At 38.4% G+C, this 22,329-nt stretch overlaps 1 protein-coding gene across 1 annotated transcript in view; it reads left to right on the forward strand.

Moving 5' to 3' along the window:
- LOC150080137 (uncharacterized) overlaps positions 1 to 22,329 on the forward strand; it is a 193,249-nt gene that overhangs the window by 116,972 nt on the left and 53,948 nt on the right. Inside the window, exons 12-13 of the mRNA XM_090380625.1 lie at positions 9,076 to 9,309; positions 16,534 to 16,695. Of these exons, the coding sequence (XP_090236751.1) occupies positions 9,076 to 9,309; positions 16,534 to 16,695 (396 nt within the window). The remainder of the gene's footprint in view (positions 1 to 9,075; positions 9,310 to 16,533; positions 16,696 to 22,329) is intronic.

Consider the following 22,329-nt stretch of genomic DNA (forward strand, 5'->3'; position numbering starts at 1 on the left):
TCTTTTGTTCCCATTCTCTGTGTTTATCCTCTTTTCGATAAATTAATCATTTTTCTTTCTCCCTCTCCTCGTTTTCCTAACTGTTGTTTTATGTTGGGTTTTGTTTTTCTTTAGCGATGAGGCTGAACAGACTATTCAGTGGTCCAAAAGTTACATGCTGTATCTTTTCATTTCAGGATTCATCAAACTTTTATCACTGGCTGTGAGGTCCTGCATATAATGACTGTTACTGTCTTTCAGAATTTACTGAATTTTCAGTTTTAGCAAATGTAGATTTAAAAGTGAATGATTAAATAAAAGAGACAATAGAGGATTTCTCATTTTATGATGGGCACAGATGCAAAGTGACAGCTGTTTTCTTTTGTAAGCTCCAAACCTGTTAATATTGCAAAGGGATTTTTTTTCATAAAGCAACATTATGGTACAGAACAACACAAAAATATCTTCACAGTCAAATTAGGTGGCATTCAAATTTATTTTATTGGTAAAATAACCAAGTGCAAAATCTTCTAGGAACTCCTTGTGGTTGCAGCAGAACTATATGCATCTGTAGCAGTCAGGATGCAGCTAACATGTTTGAACTTATTTGAGTGAGGAAAGCCATGACTTCAAATATGCCTTTAGATTGATGCACTTTGGGGTGTTTTCAGTGCATATGTTTTCATGTCTCATGAGCAGTCCTAATTACGATTTTCACTTGATCCTATGAAAGTTAGTTCCCTTATTTACACGTGAAATTAGCCACTAATGCACTGGCAATATATTTTGATGAACAGATTTTATCAGAAGCTAGATCCCCCATAACTTTTTAATGATTTGAATTAATCATTCAAATAATTTTAATGCTGAAATCTTTAGTACCAGGCTGTAGTGTAATAAAACATCCAACAGTGCTGACAAAAAAGAACTACAAGCTATGATGAGATATTGGTTAAAAAAAAAACTACAGAGGCCACCAAGGATTTAAGAGAACATTTTATTAGCTATCACAAATGGCCGACCGGGCTAGCCGAGTGGGTAAAGTACCTGCCCGGCAACCCAAAGGTCGCGGGTTCGATTCCCGCCTCGGGCTTGGATCAAAGTACTGCAAAAACCTTGGGAGGTGCAATATGGCCACAGAAGCCGATGCACCAACAACTACCAAATCAAAAAAAAAAAAAAAAAGCTATCACAAATGGTGATTTGGCCCTATCTCAGTTTACTTCAGTTACTAGTGGTAGTTCCAGTCTGAATAAAAAAAAGTATTTTGGCTTTTAAATGAAGAAGATAAAAGTATTCAAGGCAAGAGACCTGTTGACATTGGTAGATTAGTGGCTTGCTGAGGATTAGGAAACAGGGCAGTTGTTGTTATTTGTTTTTTTTTTAGGAGCATTAGCAACTAAGGCCATATTGCTCCGGGGATATGCGGTGGTCATTCCCCGACCTTTCCGCATCCTTCGTATTTGGTGGTCACGGGCTCAAACCCTGGTCTAATCAAGAAGTATGTGCTATGCACTGCTGCTCCTGTTCACCTGGCTACAGAGGTGCCAACAGGGCAGTGATAAATGGTCCTTCTTCAGAGTTGACTAGTGTAGCAAATGGAATTTGTCAGGGATATGTGCTGTAGTCTTCTCTCCTGTTTGTGGCCTCTGTTACTGACACTCATGAGGGACTGCAGGGAAAGCTGTCATAGTTTGATGATGATTTGAAGGTTGGGAGGGTTTGAATTTTTACAGATGTACTCAGAAAATGCATGGTTTAATGCTTCATTTCTAAGTTTGTGCAACCTTGGGAACAAAAATTCAGGCTCTTATATTTTATGATGTGAAATTTTTTCCGACATCAGGCTTTACACATCTCAGTTAGTATTTAGTTATTTATGCTAAGGTTTTCCCAGGCTTCCATTCTCCCTGTTGCCCTATCTTTGGTGATTTGAAAATTTTCAGGTCGCCTCCTCTCAGGCAGCATCTGTGTTCATTGTTTATTTACATATTTATGCTGTACTCAGTTCTTTTGCAAATGCACCATTAAAAAAGACCAAATCATTCAGTTAATCTCAGTTCTTTATTTATTTTGTAAATACAGTGAAACTTCTCCTAACGGACACCTCTCATTAACGGACATCTCTCTACAACGGACATTTTCAAATTCTCCAACTCACCTCTATTGGTTTTAACGTGTTTGCAGCTTCTGTCTAGCGGACATTCTCTGTAACGGACGCGGACAGGCAATCTGCACTGTTTCGTTTAGATTAGCACTTAATTTGATCTCCCCATAATGGACAGCGGGCGAGCTCACGGCCCCTTTTCTAGGAACGTTTCTTCCACGTATTGCCTCAATCGTGTGTTTATTTTCTATTTCCGATTCTCTGAATTTTATCAAGGTTTACGTCGCGGTTCTAAACCCTTTTTCAAGAATTTTAAGGCACGCGTAAAACTTCTGATGAATTCGGTGTGTGCAGGGTGGGGGGAATATGGACGGCCTTTCGTCTTTTCAGTTTCAAGTTTTCAGTTTTGTTCAGTGTCGTGTGAAGTGCACAATGTCTTCTCGTAAACATTTAACTTTAAAAATGAGTCGAACTCATTAATGCGTATGATCGGCAAAAAAATAAGTGTTCGCAATCTCGCTGCAAAATTCAAAATCGGGAAGACGCAGGTAAGCGACATCCAAAATAAAAAAAAAAATGAACTGCTCAAACAATTTTGGCAACACGGAAATGATCAGGTTCAAAAATCATTCCCGAAAACTGTTGGACTTCAAATTGACAATGTTACGTATGAGTGGTTTTGTCGCGAACGTGCTAAAAAAATTCCCATTAATGGGCCTATTATTAGGGAAAAGGGGAGTAAATGAGTTCAAAGCTTCTGTGGGATGGCTAGACAAGTTCAAAACTCGGCATAAAATTTATTGGAAAACCGTAAGTGGTGAAGGTGGATCTGTTGATACTTGGGTTCTAACAGAGTGGACCGTCAAATTGGAAGATTTATGTCTTGATTTTGAAGCTAAGGATATTTACAACTGTGACGAAATGGTTGTTTTTTAAAGCTCTTCCTGAAAAAACAATGAGTCTAAAAAACGAAAAGTGCCAGGGCAGAAAAATTTCTAAGGAACGATTGACTGTACTATTGTGTACAAATATGATGGGAGACTTTGAACAACCTCTTGTTATAGGAAAACCACAAAATCCTCATTGATTTAAGGGCATAAAGTTTAATCTTTTGAATGTTGACTGGAAGTCTTTTTTTTTTTTTTTTTATGTGAACCCCAAACACGAGAGGTATTAGAACCTATAGTACTTAGTACCGTGCTTGGGTTGGAGGTTGAGAAGACGAAAGAAGTATTTGTTGACATTGGACTTGAACTTCTGTAGATTGTAATTTTCAGGAAATACGTATGAAGGAAGGTTGTTCCAGAAAACGGCAGTTGAATGAATAAATGAGGAAGATGAAAAGTTGGTTCTGTGGGTTTGAAGTTGGACAGTAAATGGATGTTGGCTGGTGGCGGCACGTGTTCGGACTGTTTTGAAAGAGAGAGCGGGAATTATAGAAGCCAATTCAGAAGAACAGTGCCCATGGAAATATCTGTAGAAGAGGCATGCAGCAGAAACAGTACGTCTATGAGAAAGCGAGTGGAGAGACTCTGTTAGAGATGAATCATTAATTAACCTAACTGCTCTCTTCTGAATGGAATCAAGAAGCCTGAGAGAGGTTTTGGGGGCACCACCCCAAATGTGGGAACAATATTCCATGGCAGGGCGGATTTGCGATTTATACAGAGTGAGCAGCTGTTTGGAAGAAAAGTAACGCCGAGAGCGAAAGAGAAAACCAAGTTTTTTAGATGCAGAGGAAGCAATATTTGTAATGTGCTTGTGCCAAGAGAGATTAGAAGTCAGGGTAATCCCCAAAAGAGATATATCCTTTTGCCTAGAAATTGGAGTGTCACTAAAGATAAGCATAGGAGCAGAAGAATCCTTTTTGCGAGATATAAGACAAGACTGAGTTTTAGAAGGGTTGAAATCAACTAAGTTGTCTTTGCCCCACTGGAGAATTACCTGAAGATCGGCATTTAAGGAATTGGTAGCAGATTTTCGAGAAGTTGAAGCTGATTGAGCAGAGCAAGGTTTCTCAAAATGGAAAGTTGAATGCAATGTGCTATCATCGGCAAAACTATGGATAGGATTTCCAGTCAATGGAAGAAGGTCATTGATATACAAGAGGAAAAGAGTGGGGGAAAGAACTGAACCTTGGGTGACACTGGCATTAGTGGAGAAGTTAGAAGACAGAGAGCCATCTACCATTACCCTCAGTGAGCGATCAGAGAGAAAACTGGATAACCAATTACTAAAAACAGTTGGCAAACCATAAGATGGAAGCTTGTTTAGAAGACCTTTATGCCAAACACGATCGAAAGCCTTTGAGATGTCAAGAGCAACTGCTTGTGTTTCACCGAACCTTTCCATTGAAGTAGTCCATAAATGGGTAACATAAGCCAGAATATCACCAGTGGATCGACACCGACGGAATCCATACTGGCGATCGTTGATCAGACGGAAGGTTTCTAGGTAGTTTAAGAGTTGGCGGTTAATTGATTTCTCCATTACTTTAGAAAGAGTAGAAGTAATTGCAATGGGACGATAATTGGATGGGAGGGATTTGTCACCCTTTTTAGGAACTGGCTGGATATGAGCAAATTTCCAAGCAGAAGGAAAAACACCTTTGGAATAAGAAAGTGAAAAAAGGCGGCAAAGAATAGGAGTAAGTTCAGGAGCACAGATTTTGAGAACAAGTGGAGAAATACCATCAGGACCTGGAGCTTTCTTAGCATCAAGATTCATCAAAATCCTTCTGATATCCTTTTGACGGAAGACCACAGGAGGCATTGAATGGACCGTGTTGGGAATGGTGGGAGGTGTTTTACCAAGTTCATTAATACATGAGCTGGAAGAAAAATGGGATGCTAGCAGGTCAGCTTTATCCTTGGCTGAAGTGACAACAGAACCATCTGGTTTGGACAGAGGTGGAAGCAGAGATGGGCAAAAGTTGCGGCCAATAGCTTTGGCAAGAGACCAGAATGCTCGGCTACCATTAGGGCAAGAAGCAAGTTTTCTACTCTTAGCCTGTTCAAACTCTAGTTTGGACTGATTAATAACTGCTTTACAATTGTTGCGAGCTTTGGTGTAGGCAGAAAATGAAACTGAAGAATTAGAAACAAGCCAATTACGATATGCAACATTCTTCTCTTGAACAGCCTTAGCACATTTATTGGAAAACCAAGGTTTAGATAAAGGACGAGATTTTAAAGTGGAGTGTGGGATAAAGGATTCCATTCCTGCAAGAATAATTTCACTGACACGATCTGAGCAAACGTTGACATCAGGAGTTTTGAAACAGTAATCTGACCAAGGAAAAGAAGAAAAGAAGTCTCGCAGGTCATCCCATTTTGCATTCTTGTAATGCCAAACAACACGAGGTTGGGAATAGCCATGAGATAAAGGTTCCATTGGAGAAGAGACAATCACCAAGTTGTGATCTGAAGTGCCTAAAGGACCTCTCACTTCGACCGTGTACTTAGAAGGGTTGTTTGTGAGAAAAAGATCAAGCGTATTGGCTGTATGATTCGGATTGTCCGGTATTCTTGTAGGTAAATGAACAATCTGTGCTAGGTCATTAGTAATTGCAAAAGCCTCAGCATCTCGACCTGCTGGGTCGGTGTGACTAGAAAACGGAAGCCAGCTGGAATTGTGAACATTAAAATCACCAAGGAAAATTACCTCACTGTTAGGAAAGTTGGACTGGAGAAAGTCAAGTTGCAACGAGAGGAAGTCAAAGAGCTCCAAGTGATTAGTGGAGTTGGGAGAACGGTAGAGACAACAGATGAATTTGACACAATGAGGTAGAGAGATTTTAAGCCAGAGAAGATCAAAGAGAGGAGATTCCAAATTGGCAAGTCTCTGACAGGGAATATCAGAACGGACATATGCACAAGTACCACCTTTGAGGCGAAAGGAATCATACAGCGAATAAGTTGGGCATCTGAGATGAACAGTAGTTGAATCAACCGATAACTGAGATTCTGTCAGAAAAAGTACATGGGGTTTGGCAGACTGCAAGTGGAAATGGACATCGTTGAGATTAGAATTGAGACCACGTATATTTGTGAAATGAATTAGGAAATCCTTATAAAAAGCGTGGATGACACGAGATATCATGAGCGAATGGATAAGTCACTTTAACCAAAACGTGATTCGTCAAAACAGAAAAATTATTCTTTTCATGGATAATGCTGCATCTCACCCGCACATTGAATTGTCCAACATTCAAATCGTTTTTCTGCCACCAAACACATCTGCAGAGTGTCAGCCCTTGGATCAAGGGATAATAAAAAAATTTAAACTTCACTACAGAAAACGTGTTTTAAGACATCTCATTGCAAACATGAACGATGTAACATGTGCGAGTGACCTTGCAAAGAAAATCAGCATCCTAGATGCGATTCAATGGATTTCCTCTTCAGTAAACGCAATTAGAAAACAAACTGTCGTGAACTGTTTTGTAAAGTCTGGCTTCTCAAACGCAAAAATCGAAGTTGTGAACAGCAATGTGGAGCACCAAGAAGAACAAGATAATGTACGATATTTCAGCCACAAGTGACCCTGGCTACATAGATATAGACTCGAACCTCACTACAGAAGATGGTGCTATAGATATCACCGACATTATCATCGATATTTTTTAAGAAGTTCCTCATGAGGATGAAGAAATGGAAGGAGGTCATTCTGTCGAAGAACATATTAACGATGAACCACCGATGAAAATAGAAGCGCTCGTACAAATCAATCGTTTAAAAATGTTTTTCGCCGCTTAAGAAGATACTGAAGGACTTTCGATGGTTTCTTTACTCCAAACAAATGTTGAAAACAAAATTATCAGCCGGAAGAAGGTGCAGAAGAAAATAAGTGATTACTGTATGTATTTTTCTTAAGATAAAGTCATAATATGCATAGCACAATTGTATGTATATTATTTACAAAAATATTGTGCAAAATCTGTATATAATTTAATTTAATTTTACATTAAACGTTTAACGATTTTTCTTTATCTCTTGTATATGTAATTGTATATTATTTACAAAAATATTGTTCAAAATCTGTATATATTTTAATTTAATTTTACATTTAACGTTTAACGATTTTTCTTTCTTTCTTTTTTTTTTCTCTCCCTCAGACTTCTTGTTAGTGGACATTTCTCTCTAACGGACACATTTTCGTTCCCCTTGACTGTCTGTTAAAGGGAAGTTTCACTGTATTGAGAATCATCCTTTCAGGTCACTTCATTATAAACAATTTTTTTTTTTCCTTTCGTAATCCATATATATACAGGGTGATTCACTACCAGTGCGACAAACTTGCAGGAGGTGTAGGGGGCACAAAGACGAATCGGAATCACATAGCATTGCAGGGTCCGAAATGCCTTCGTCATGCGGTAGAGGACGTTGAACGGGTGGTCGTGTGAACAGCTATCCCTCTGGAAGTCAGCATTTGCGAACCATTTCTGTTGAAGAAACCAAGTAGCAAAAGTCCTCTGGAGTGGATAATCTGCAGGCTCCAATGATTGGATTCGTTGCAGATGGTATGAACTCATTTGATTTGTTGACAGTATCCTTCATACAGTGGATTGGGAAATACCCAATCGTTGGCCTAAGGACATTCTCCTCATTGTCTGGCATCCTCGTCATTCGCTCTCGATTCATGGTACCTCTTGTGAAACAACCAGTCTCACGTAACCTTCTGTGCACACGTGCGAAAATCGCATGATGAGGAGCACGCCTGTGTGGGAAACGTTCCTGGTACAAGCGCAGAGCGGCGCGCCCATTACAGTCCGCAGCTCCATACGTGAGGTGCATGTTGGCCAGTTCAACGTTTGAATACTCATCTATCCTACTGCCTCGGGAACCGGTTCGCAAATGCTGACTTCTAGCAGGATCTTTGTTCACGCGACCTCCCATTCAACGTCATCTACTGTATGACGAAGGCATTTCGAACCTTGCAATGCTAGTGATTCCGATTCGTCTTTGTGCCCTCTACACCTCCTGCAAGTTTCTCGCACTGGTAGTGAATCATCCTGTGCTCTATATATATATATATATTTTTGTTTTAAATTAAATAAAATAAAACATAAGCCAGTAGTATGGCAAAAACTGTAGAGCGAAAATTAACATAAAAATAACCAAATAAACAAACGAACGAAAAAGAAGAATAAAAGTTAGACATAAATAATAGCCCAGAAACCCCTATATAATTTCGAACTTTAAATCCAGTTAACATGACGTATATAAAATTTAGAATAATGCCAATTACATGTTAATTTAGTGGTACCCTCCCCCGAGAGGTAACAGTTCCAAAGACATGAAATATTACCAAAAAAAAGGGGGGGGGGGTTAAAGGAACTACTGAAAGATAACAAAATCAGAATAAATTAAAATAAAATAGACTGACCATTATGCCCCATAATGGTCAGTCTATTTTATTTTAATTATGCCCCATAATGGTCAGTCTATTTTATTTTAATTATGCCCCATTATGCCCCATAATGGTCAGTCTATTTTATTTTAATTTATTCTGATTTTATCATCTTTCAGTAGTTCCTTTAACCCCCCCCCCCCCTTTTTTTTGGTGATATTTCACGTCTTTTGGAACTGTTACCTCTCGGGGGGGGGGGGGGGGTACCGCTAAATTAACGTGTAATTGGCATTATTCTAAATTTTATATATGTCATGTTAATTGGATTTAAAGTTCGAAATTATACAGGGGTTTCTGGGCTATTATTTATGTCTAACTTTTATTCTTCTTTTTCGTTCGTTTGTTTATTTGGTTATTTTTATGTTAATTTTTGCTCTACAGTTTTTGCCATACTACTGGCTTATGTTTTATTTTATTTAATTTAAAATATATTTCGGCTTCGTATGGAGGAATTGCAAGTCGCTGCCTCTAATGAATGCTCAATTATTTATTTTATTATAATGTAACTTTTGTCAATGTTTAATGGTAGTATATATATATATATATATTTTTTTTTTTTTTTTTTTTTTTACTTATAGGAAGTTGCTGCAGGATTTATTGCATTATCTGTTAGTTATGCATGGGGTGAACTTCTTTTAATGCTGAAATCTTTAGTACCAGGCTACAAGGCCCACTTACAGTGGCCTGTGATTCACAGTTGCCTTTCAGCTACTGACTTGTCCTTCTTGCATCATTATTTGTCACCAGAAGATTGTGAAGTTGTGTTCATATGTGGTACTCAGACTCATGACAAAAAGCTGGAATATTTACTGGTAAGATTTAAAAAAAAAAAAAAAAATTAAGATTTATTATACAGCTTTGCTTTTTTGCATACTATAGTGTGGCATAAATATGATTTTTAATTGTATTGTTGAAATTAGTAAAACAACACTAAATGAAAGTCATGGGTTTGAAAGTTTTCTCAGTGATTTTAACGTCTTAGTGTCCCTACAACCAGTGGTGCAGTGTATATCCCAACAAATTTACACAAAAATTTTAATGTGTTACATAATCAGGAGCAATTCTTATTCTGTAAATTTTCTGGTAATGGTGTCAGATAAGCCTGATTATTAATCAAATCCCAAAGGGGAAAAATCCAGTGATATTAGGTCCTGGAATTGTGCTAGCCATAGAATCAACCTTACCCCATTCCTTTCATCAATTTAGAAAGTTTGTATCCAAGAATTCACAGACGTGAAGAGATATTTGTTTGTTTGTTTGTTATTTGGTTTTTAGGAGCATTAGCAACTAAGGCCATATTGCTCCGGGGATATGCAGTGGTCATTCCCTGACCTTTCTGGATCCTCCATATTTGGTGGTCACGGGCTTGAACCTCGGTCTAATCAAGAAGCGTGTGCTATCCACTGCTGCTGCTCCTGACCACCTGGCTACAGAGGCACCCATGAAGAGATGTGTGAGGATATACCATGTTATTGGTATATGCACTGATAATCTGGATCATCTTCATTGATCTGTAGTAAAAGGAAGCATCAAGATACATAACCCTAGTAATTGATTTTTCCACAAACCATCTTTACATATACAGTATTTGGTCCTTGAGGTTGTCACAGACATTCTCTCAGATATGCCAGACAAGCTGTACTTGCTACTTGTGAGTCTAAAACGCTGATGGAACTGATATTCGGGTAACACTCAAGTCAAGTGGATCCAATTTCGGCGAAGTCCGGACGGTTTGTGACAGCCAAATCCTCTGCTTGCACCTTCACGATGGTGGGACCGTTAGTAAACCTGGGTATAACCTCCATGCACAAGTACATGGTGGGTGACCATCCAGGTGTGAACCAACGTAAGCAGGGGTTAAGGTGTGGCACCCACACCACATGGAGGAACGCCGCCCCTCTATGTTACCAGGCAGTACTAGGTGGTAGATGACTCTCATCAAACGGTGCAATACCACCACTTTGCTTATTGGAGGCTTGAAGTGGTGGAATCCATGTTTAGTCTCTAGAGCTAAGTTCCGGTCAACCTTTCCCCATCTCTTCCCTCATGCAGTATTATTGATGACTTTTGAGGTTATGATGAACATCGTGGTGATATCCAATATTCCTTACATTTCGAGGGTACAGCTCTAAAACGGTGTTTGCAGGCTGGCCACTAGTTAGTACACCGGACCGAACCTATTGGTAACTCACTAGGAGGCTTCCGGATCAGCTAGTGTATAATCTTGCTACCTCTACTCTGCCAGATAGTGACTGGAGGGAGTCCGAGTAGTGTGTATGCAGGGAGCATTGTTGAGGCCACGTTATGTCAAGGATCTGGGTATATTCTTACCATGTGTACGCCATATCCAAAAATTTCATTACTTCATACAGCATGTTCCACCCACTTTTTCTTACTATTGAATACACCATGAATTCTGTGAAAAGATCTAAACCTCCCAAACACTTCCTAATTCATTTCACAAATATACGTGGTCTCAATTCTAAGCTCAACGATGTCCATTTCCACTTGCAGTCTGCCAAACCAAACGTACTTTTTCTGACAGAATCTCAGTTATCGGTTGATTCAACTACTGTTCATCTCAGATGCCCAAATTATTCGCTGTATGATTCTTTTCGCCTCAAAGGTGGTACTTGTGCATATGTCCGTTCTGATATTCCCTGTCAGAGACTTGGCAATTCGGAATCTCCTCTCTTTGATCTTCTCTGGCTTAAAATCTCTCTACCTCATTGTGTCAAATTCATCTGTTGTCCCTACCGTTCTCGCAACTCCACTAATCACTTGGAGCTCTTTGACTTCCTCTCTTTGCAACTTGACTTTCTCCAGTCCAACTTTCCTGACAGTAGGGTAATTTTCCTTGGTGATTTTAATGTTCACAACTCCAGCTGGCTTCCGTTTTCTAGTCACACCGACCCAGCTGGTCGAGATGCTGAGGCTGTTGCAATTACTAATGATCTTGCACAGATTGTTCATTTACATACAAGAATACCGGACAATCCTAATCAAAGAGCCAATACGCTTGATCTTTTTCTCACAAACAACCCTTCTAAGTACAAGGTCGAAGTGAGAGGTCCTTTAGGCACTTCAGATCACAACTTGGTGATTGTCTCTTCTCCAATGGAACCTTCATCTCATGGCTATTCCCAACCTCGTGTTGTTTGGCATTACAAGAATGCAAAATGGGATGGCCTGCAAGACTTCTTTTCTTCTTTTCCTTGGTCGGATTACTGTTTCAAAAGTTCTGATGTCAATGTTTGCTCAGATCGTGTCAGTGAAATTATTCTTGCAGGAATGGAATCCTTTATCCCACATTCCACTTTAAAATCTCGTCCTTTATCTAAACCTTGGTTTTTCAATAAATGTGCTAAGGCTGTTCAAGAGAAGAATGGTGCATATCGTAATTGGCTTGTTTCTAATTCTTCAGTTTAATTTTCTGCCTACACCAAAGCTCGCAACAATTGTAAAGCAGTTATTAACCAGTCCAAACTAGAGTTTGATAAGGCTAAGAGTAGAAAACTTGCTTCTTGCCCTAATGGTAGCCGAGCATTCTGGTCTCTTGCCAAAGCTATTGGCTGCAACTTTTGTCCATCTCTGCTCCCTCCTCTGTCAAAACCAGATGGTTCTGTTGTCACTTCAACCAAGGATATAAAGCTCACCTGCTAGCATCCCATTTTTCTTTCAACTCATGCATTAACGATTTTGGTAAAACACCTCTCACTATTCCCAACACGCTCCATTCAATGCCTCCTGTGGTCTTCCGTCAAAAGGATGTCAGAAGGATTTTGACGAATCTTGATGCTAAGGAAGCTCCAGGTCCCGATGGTATTTCTCGACTTGTTCTCAAAACCTGTGCTCCTGAACTTACTCCTATTCTTTGCCGCCTTTTTTCACTTTCTTATTCCAAAGGTGTTTTTCCTTCTGCTTGGAAATTTGCTCATATCCAGCCAGTTCCTAAAAAGGGTGACAGACAAATCCCTCCCATCCAATTATCGTCTCATTGCAATTACTTCTACTCTTTCTAAAGTAATGGAGAAATCAATTAACCACCAAACTTTAAACTAACTAGAAACCTTCTGTCTGATCAATGATCGCCAGTATGGATTCCGTTAGTGTCAATCCACTGGTGATATTCTGGCTTATGTTACCCATTTATGGACTAATTCAATGGAAAGGTTCGGTGAAACACAAGTAGTTGCTCTTGACATTAGCCCGTCACCACCAAACATGGAGGATGCAGAAAGGTCAGGGAATGACACCCGCATATCCCGGAGTAATATGGCCATATTTGCTAATGCTCCTAAAAAGAAAAAAAAAAAAAAAACCAAACCAAACCAAAGCTTTTGACATCTCAAAGGCTTTCGATCATGTTTGGCCTAAAGGTCTTCTAAACAAGCTTCCATCTTATGGTTTCCCAACTGTTTTTAGTAATTGGTTATCCAGTTTTCTCTCTGATCGCTCACTGAGGGTAATGGTAGATGGCTCTCTGTCTTCTAACTTCTCCACTAATGCCAGTGTCACCCAAGGTTCAGTTCTTTCCCCCACTCTTTTCCTCTTGTATATCAATGACCTTCTTCCATTGACTGGAAATCCTATCCATAGTTTTGCCGATGATAGCACATTGCATTCAACTTTCCATTTTGAGAAACCTTGTCCTGCTCAATCAGCTTCAACTTCTCGAAAATCTGATACCAATTCCTTAAATGCCGATCTTCAGGTAATTCTCCAGTGGGGCAAAGACAACTTAGTTGATTTCAACCCTTCTAAAACTCAGTCTTGTCTTATATCTCGCAAAAAGGATTCTTCTGCTCCTATGCCTATCATTAGTGACACTCCGATTTCTAGGCAAAATGATATATCTCTTTTGGGGATTACCCTGACTTCTAATCTCCCTTGACACAAGCACATTACAAATATTGCTTCCTCTGTATCTAAAAAACTTGGTTTTCTCTTTCGCTCTCGTCATTACTTTTCTTCCAAACAGCTGCTCACTCTGTATAAATCGCAAATCCGCCCTGCCATGGAATATTGTTCCCACATCTGAGGTGGTGCCCCCAAAACCTCTCTCAGGTTTCTTGATTCCATTCAGAAGAGGGCAGTTAGGTTAATTAATGATTCATCTCTAACAGAGTCTCTCCACTCGCTTTCTCATAGACGCACTGTTTCTGCTGCATGCCTCTTCTACAGATACTTCCATGGGCACTGTTCTTCTGAATTGGCTTCTATAATTCTCGCTCTCTCTTTCAAAACAGTCCGAACACGTGCCGCCAACATCCATTTACTGTCCAACTTCAAACCTACAGAACCAACTTTTCATCTTCCTTATTTATTCATTCAACTGCCGTTTTCTGGAACAACCTTCCTTCATACGTATTTCCTGAAAATTACAGTCTACAGAAGTTCAAGTCCAATGTCAACAAATATCTTCTTTTGTCTTCTCAACCTCCAACCCAAGCACAGTACTAAATACTATAGGTTCTAACACCTCTCGTGTTTGGGATTTACATAAAAAAAAATTCTGTAATTGAGAACACAGATCATGTTCACCTTTAGACTGTTATGCATAAGCTCAATATAAGTGTGTTGATTCTTACTTCTCTAAATTCTAACATTTTATTATTAGAATGGTATTAAGGGTAAGTTGCTATAATGGATAAAAGGATGGTTAAGTGGGAGAAGATAGAGGGTGGTAATCAATGGGTGCTGCTCTTTGTGGACTAATGTTATTAGTGGTGTCCCACAGGGTTCTGTGTTAGGTCCACTGTTGTTTTGTATATTTATCAATAATATTGATGAAATCAGGCTTAATGTTGAATTTTGCAGATGATACAAAGGTTGGCAGGGTTGTTAATGGCAGTGTGCTACTGCAACAGTATCTAGATAATTAGGGCAGATGGGCTAAGAAGTGGCAACTGAAGTTTAACCTTGAAATATGCAAAGTACTGCATATGGATAGAAGTAACCCCAGAGAATCGTACCAACTGTGTGGTACTACACTTAAGGTGGTAGAAAATGAAAAAGACCTGGGAGTAATTGTGCAGTCAGATATGAAGTTTTCTGAACAATGCAGACAGGCTGCCAGGGCAGGTCGTGGGGTTTTGTCAATGATATATAGGAATTTTGTTAGCAGGGAGAAGGAGGTGATTGTCCCTCTGTATAAGGCAATGGTCTGGCTACGCCTTGAGTACTGCGTCCAGGTCTGGAGGCCTCATTTTAGGAAGGATGTAGATTTACTTGAGCGTGTACAGAGAAGGGCAACAAGATTGGTGAGGGGAATGAAAGGATCCTCTTACCAAGAGAGGCTTAAGTTCTGCAAATTGCAATGGCTGGAGACTAGGCACCTGCGTGGTGATCTGATTGAGGTGTATAAGGCCTTGAATGGGTTCAGCACGCTGAATTCTAATGGGATCCTTCCACTTGTTCAGATTACGAATCTAAGGGGGCATAAATTCAAATTAAGAAAAGACAGATGTAGAATAGATGTGCGGAAATTTGCCTTTAGCCAGCAGGTGGTTAATTGCTGAAACAAACTTCCATCTGTCGTGGAAGTTGATAGGTTGAATAAATTTAAAGAGGAACTGGACAGGCATTTGGAGGGAATGGTGTGATTTTTTTTTTTTTTTTTTTTTTTGGCTGATGCTGCATAAGCTCATACACTTGCTTTCTTGCATCACATGCCACTACTACTACTATTAGTCTTTACGTCCTTGTTCATCCAGATGGATTCTTTGATGAGGTTGAAATAGTTGAGACCTTCCTTATTTTCTCTCTGAGCCAAAATGTTTTGCAGAAATTGTGACATCTTGTTTTGTTGTTATTATCCCTTATAGCACTGTATGGTTGAAGGCTCAACCATTTGCTTAAAATCCTTAGCCCGTGATATTAGACAACCATAGGACATTATATTTCTCATGACAGTGAGTTTTCATCCATGGTTTACATTCCTAATTATCCAGTTGTTTCTGGGTTGCTTGCCAGGAGTTTACAAAGTCGTGGCATGGCACCATGTGGCACAGCTTCCTGGTGCTACAACTTTGTAAACCTCTGACAGAAAGCTACCATCATCATGAATGTGAAGACGCTAGTCTTTATTTACACAAAGTGGCCTTGTTTACCATATAGAATATCTGGATTGTGGGATGTAGTGTGGACAAATTAGGCAGGAGTTTAAAAGCAACCACAATTTTTTTCAGTCGACTCTTGCTGAGCACTGCTGTAAGTAGCTTGGCAGTTTTTCCTTAGTGATCTTCAAATTACCAACCATTCACAATTTCTGACTATGTTCATTCATTACATATTTTTTGCTATTCTTTATTTTATGTATTTTATTGCTTTTAGCCCTTTATGTTTTGTTAGCCCTTAAATTAAATGGTTTTTATCTTGCTTTTATCTCTGCCATTCTCCATTTTGTACAATTTATTAAATATTTTTTTTTTATTTACATTTACCCAGTGGATGGAAGAATGCTTTTCTGATACTTTCACTAATTTTTTTTGCTTACAAGTGTTTTTTTTTTTTTTTTTTGTATGTAGCAAAACAACCAGTGTGAACAAAATTCATTTGCCAGTCATAAATGAAATGTCCATCTATTAGGAGGTTCTTTTTCATGTTTTGTGCTAACACCTTTTTGAACTTACTTGCATTGTGAAGTGTGGTTGTTCAAAGAAAAAATTCACTATACCACATTTGTCTCTTTGAACTCACTGGAAAGTGTCCATTTTGTTTAAATTTTGTGGGAATCAATTACTGGTAAAAAACTGGTTCTGGATTTAAACTGATTTTTTTGGATTTTACTGGTTCTAGATTTATATTGGTAGATATGCTTATGATTCAAAGATTGACATAATGTAATACATTTTATTTTTTATTCTAAATTCTTCACATAATAATGTTTCCCTAGTGTTTAAGGAAACCATATACTCATTAGGAGCTAACCCACATTGAATATTGTTTATTTAAGAGCAAGATTAAGGAAAATTGTTAGTTTGTAAAGTAGGTTTAACATTTCCTTCTTAATGAACCAATCATTATATTTTCAGATATCTCTCTTTCTTCAGAAAATAAAATCTCTAATAGTGTTTGGAAGAATGTCTGCAGTAGAAGAAAAGAGTATAAAGAAGACTGCATCTTTTGTGATTAATGTGATATTACAATCTCTTCATTTATGTTGTAATTCATTGGATGTATCATGGAACAAAGAGGTAATATAGTAATTTATTCTGATGTAGTTAGGGAAAGACTTATTCTGGTAAGTCATTTAAGGGCATATTACGAGTTATGCAGGCATTCAGCTAATAATAAATGACTGCGCGTGCACACACACACACACACACACACACACACACACACACACACACACACACACACACACACACACACACACACACACACACACACACACACACACACACAGTGTATGGTAACATTGGAATGTTTATTGTTAAAAGGGTATGAGTTAATGATAATAATTAAAAATAAAAGTAAATTAAGTTGACATGGAGGGATAGGGGATTGGTTAGTTGATGGTTAGATTGTTAGGAGTTTACAAAACACAGTCCACCTGACATTTGCATAGGGTGTACAACCAAAAGCAAAAAAAAAAATTTCCCTTTTTCATTTTGTTTAATACTTAATGGTCTCTTGGGAAAAACTGCTTGAGAAATTGTAGTTGCAACTTCCATTCCTTTTTAGGTACATTAGCATATATGCATAAAGTACATATGCATGTCTGTCCATCTGCGTGTAATAACTTGATACCTATTGGATGGATTTTTATAGTATTTTATATTTGGTTCTGTTCTGTTAAAAAGGCTTGGCAAGCCATCCCAGATTTATCATTAATTAAGTTGAAACATGTTGGGTCTTTCGTCTGTTTGCTCTCAATAACTTGACTTTCAGTCTGGCTCTTTTAGAACAAATTGTCAAGCCATCCCAAAAGTTCATTAAAAATAAATAGAAATCTGGCAATTATTATTTCTTTGGGTGTCCATTCTCGTGTAATAACTCAACGCCAAAATGGCGCCTCCGTAGCCAGGTGGGAAGGAGCAGCAGTGTGTAGCACACACTTCTTGATTAAACTGGGGTTCAAGCCCGTCACCACCAAATACAGAGGATGCGGAAAGGTCAGGGAATGACCACCGCATAACCCGGAGCAATATGGCCTTAGTTGCTAATGCTCCTTAAAAAACCAAACAACAACATCAACGCCCAATGAAAGGGTTTTCATGAAATTTTATATTTTGCTCTTTTAGCACAATTTGTTGAGCCCTCCCAAATTTTATTAAAATCAGAAAGAGGACCAGCAATTATTATTTCTTTTAAGGCACAGCATATTTGCATAGAGTACTTGTTGTTTTCACCACATCTGTATATGTCTGTTGGTCCATCTACCTGCACATAATATCTCGATCTCAGTGGATAGTTTTTCATGAGATTTGGCTCTTTTAGAATGATATGTCAAGCCCTCACAAATTTTGTTAAAATTGGACCAATATAAATCCTACAATTATTATTTTTTTATTTTCATACATATCACATAGGCTAACCATATACTGTATATTATAGCTGAAGCACTAGATAATTATGTTTGTTGCCATGCACTTAATTGAAGGTATGAATGGGCAATACTGCAGAAATGAACTGTTCTTGTTTATGCATAAAAGTTGCTGCCTTTTGCTCATTCTTTGTTATAAATTATGAATTAGTACTATTTGCTGGTGCACTTGAAGTGTATTGCACTGCATACATTAACTAATTTAGCATTAGCATTGGCATATGATGCAAGAAAGCAAGCTTATATAGCATCAGCCAAAAAAAAAAAAAATAACCCCACTTTCCATTTCACCCATCCATGTTTGTTTGGTTCTTGAATTTAATTAAGCCATCAACTTCCACAAAAACAGGTGGAAGTTTGTTCCAGCAATCAACCACTCATTGGCTAAAGGCAAATTTCTCCACATCTGTTCTGCAACCATCTTCCCAAATTGAATTTATGCCCCCTTGGATATTAAGCCTGATATACATACTTTCATCAATATCATTGATAAATATAGAAAACAACAGTGGGCCCAACGGTGAGAAATTTATGCCCCCTCAACTGTGTAATTTGAGCAAAAGGAAGAATCCCATTAGTATTGAATGAGCTTGTTCAAACCATTCAAAGTCTTAAACATCTCAGTCAGATCACCTTGCAGGTGCCTAGTCTGCAGATGCTGCAAGTTTCAGAACTTAAGCCTTTCTTGATAAAAGCACCCATTTGTTCCCCTCACCAATCTTGTTGCTCTCTCTCTCTCTCTCTCTGTACTCATTCTAGCAGCTCTACATACTTCCTAAAATGAGGCCTCTAGATCTGTATGCAGTACTCAAGGTGTGGACTAAGGGATAATGACTTCCTTATTCCTGATTCCCTTATTCCTCAGTGATATAGAGGAATTTTGCTAGCAGGAATAAGGAGGTTAAAACCCCCTGGGCTATCCTGGCAGCCTGTCTGCACTGCTCAGAGAACTTCATATCTGACTGCATAATTATCCCCAGGTCTTTCATGTAGTACCTCACAGTTGTTACATTACTCTGGGCTTACTGCTATCCATATGCAGTACTTTGCATTTGTCAATGTTAAACTTCAGTTTCTACTTCTGAGCCCAGCCTAACTTTTCTAGATCCTGTTGCAGTAGCATACTGTCATTAACAACTCTGCCAACCTTTGTATAATCTAGTTCTTGAATTTAATTAAGCCATCAACTTCCTGCCGCCTCCATAGCCAGATGGGCAGGAGCAGCAGTGCGTAGTACACGCTTCTTGATTAGATCGAGGTTTGAGCCCGTGCCCACTAAATGCGGAGGGTGTGGAAAGGTCAGGGAATGACAACTGCATATCCCCGAAGCAATATGGCCTTAGTTGCTAATTCTCCTAAAAAACCAAATAACAAACAACAGAATATCAACTTCCACAAAAACAGGTGGAAGTTTGTTCCAGCAATCAACCACTCGCTGGCTAAAGGCAAATTTCTCCACATCTATTCTGCAACCGTCTTCTGAAATTGAATTTATGTCCACTTGGACATTAAGCCTGATATATACTTTCATCAATATCATTGATAAATATATAGAAAACAACAGTGGGCACAACACCAAAGCCCTCCCTAAGTGTAGTACCACAGAGTTGGTACGTTTCTTTTGGGTTACTGCTACCAGTATACAGTACTTTGCATTTGTCAATGTTAAACTTCAGTTGCCATCTCTCAGCCCATCTGTCTAACTTTTCTAGATCCTGTTGTGGTAGCATACTGTCTTTAGTGTCATTAACAACCCTGCCAACTTTTGTATCATCTGAAAACTTGGAAATTAAGCCTGATATACCTTCATTGATATCATTGATAAATACACAAAACAACAATCGGCCCAGCACAAACTCTGGGGTACTCCGCCAATAACATTAGTCCACAAGAGCAGTGTCCATTGATTACCATTCTCTGTCTTCTCCCACTCAACTATCCCTTTGTCCATGGCAGTAACTTGCCCATAATGTCACATTGCTTGTATAGCAGTCTTTTCTGTGAAACATTATCAAAAGATTTCCTGAAATCCAGGTATATGATATGAAAATTATTTTTTTGCATCCCGTTCCTTTGTGATCACATTGTAGTGTCCAATAGTATCAAATTGGTCAGACAAGCTTTCCCCTTAACAAATCCGTGCTGTGTCTGAACTGTAACTGCAGTTCTGTGTAGATGAATCTGCATTAGTTCTTTAACCATGATAGTGTAATTACTCTTGTCACCTTTTGATCCTCCTTCATGAATTGGGAATATATTTGCATATCTCCAGTCCGTAGAGACCTCCCCTGAATCCAAGGATACTCTCATAATTATGGCTAAGGGGCAAATGTCACAGTGTCAGATGCTTTAGCTGTATCTAGAAAGAAAGCATCTATTTGAGTACCACAATCCAGATAAGCACAGATGTAGTGATAGAAGGTAGTAGGTTTGATATTGTGGATCTGCTTGTTGGAAAAAGCTATCTGAATATTAAGAGTCTCAAAGTTATGGAATATGTGATGGGAGATTAGATGGAAATTTTTTTTTTTTTTTTTTTTTTCCGGATCAGAACATTGTTTTTAAATACTGGTACCAATGCAAGAGGTTTTGAGAGGGGAGGATATATGTCATAAAGGAAATATCAGTTGAAAAATGAGAATGTATAGGTGCTAGGAAATGGCAACAATTTTTGAAAAACTTATTGTGTAATTAACAACCTATTGAAAAACCTATTGTGTCGTTAACAACATAAAAAGATAACATGCCCCCAGGGGCATGGCATTGTTGTCTTTTTACGTTATGAATAACCGTGTTAACCCCAGCTTATGTAATACTCAACTTACGAAAATTCGACTTTACATAAATTTTTGCCGATCAGTGCAGACTTAAAAAAATCATGGAAACGTATTTTGCATCCCATGGGAATAAATGGAGGTATCGTGAAAATATTGTAATGCGAAACCAATAACACATTGTTTTTTTTTTTGTTTTTTTTTTTTTTTCTTTTTGGTAATTTGTTCCAAGACCTTGGAAGTCGAAATTTTCCAAGTAATTTGTTCCAAGACCTTGGAAGTTGAAATTCTGTATAACTAAGCTATTTATCTCTAAAAGGTAATTTTTTTAATGGAAATTGCACTACACTTTCATCCTTATCATATGTTCTGTTATAAGAATCAGTTTTGAACGCTTTTGTGATATTTTTCTAAAACACATTTGTGGAGTTCACTACCATAAAACAATTTGCACTTTCTGGTTTATTGGGCTTTTCTGTTAGCGCAATCTATTATAAATGGGTAGTAAACTCAATCTTATTGCATTTGCGATAATTGGAGTTCTGTGGGTTTTTATGTTTCGGTATTATCATGAAATGAGTTTCCCTTCACTGAAATCATCAATCATATAAAAAACAAATAAATTTTCAGAATCTTCTCTTCATTCCTATTTACTTATTACAATGGTGAAGGGAAAGGGACCAACGGAAAGTGCAAGTGCTGGCAGTGCTACGAAACAAAACAAAATTGATTTTGTTTTGTTGATTAATTATGATTAAGAAGTAGGAAGCAGGACAAAATTATCATTAGCATTGGCACGTGATGCAAGAAAGCAAGCTTATATAGCATCAGCCAAAAAAAAAAAAACACACACACGCCCTTCTCATTTCACCCATCCACTCCCTCCAAATGTTTGTCTAGTTTTGCCTTGAATCTATTTAAGCTATCAACTTCTACAACAGATGGAAGTTTGTTCCAGCAATCAACTACCCACTGGCTAAAGGCAAACTTCCGCACATCTATCCTACAACTGTCTTTCCTCAATTTGAATTTATGCCCTTTCAGGCGATTATTCTGAGCAAGAATCCCATCAGCATTGAGCATGCTCAAACCATTCAAGACTTTATACACCTCAATCAAATCACCTTGTAGCGCCTAGTCTCCAGACACTGTAATTTGTAAAACTTAAGCCTTTCTTTGTAATAGTAACCCTTTATTCCATTCACTAATCTTGTTGCCCTTCACTGTACTCGTTCCAATAGCTGTACATCCTTCTTAAAATGAGGCCTCCTGACCTGCATATAGTACTCAAGGTGTGGGCTGACCATTGCCTTATTCAAGGAGATAATCACCTCCTTATCCCTGCTAGAAAAATTCCTGTATATCATTGACAAGACACCATGAGCTACTCTTGCAGACCCTCTGCACTACACAATTACCCTGGCGCCTCCGTAGCCAGGTGGGAAGGAGCAGCAGTGCGTTACTATAAAGTAACGATAGGAATAATCAAGAAATCATAAGTGACTACT

The sequence above is a fragment of the Mastigoproctus giganteus genome, chromosome 9, assembly GCF_048544385.1.
Source record: "Mastigoproctus giganteus isolate SK-2022 chromosome 9, ASM4854438v1, whole genome shotgun sequence".
In the NCBI taxonomy this organism is placed as follows: domain Eukaryota; kingdom Metazoa; phylum Arthropoda; class Arachnida; order Uropygi; family Thelyphonidae; genus Mastigoproctus; species Mastigoproctus giganteus.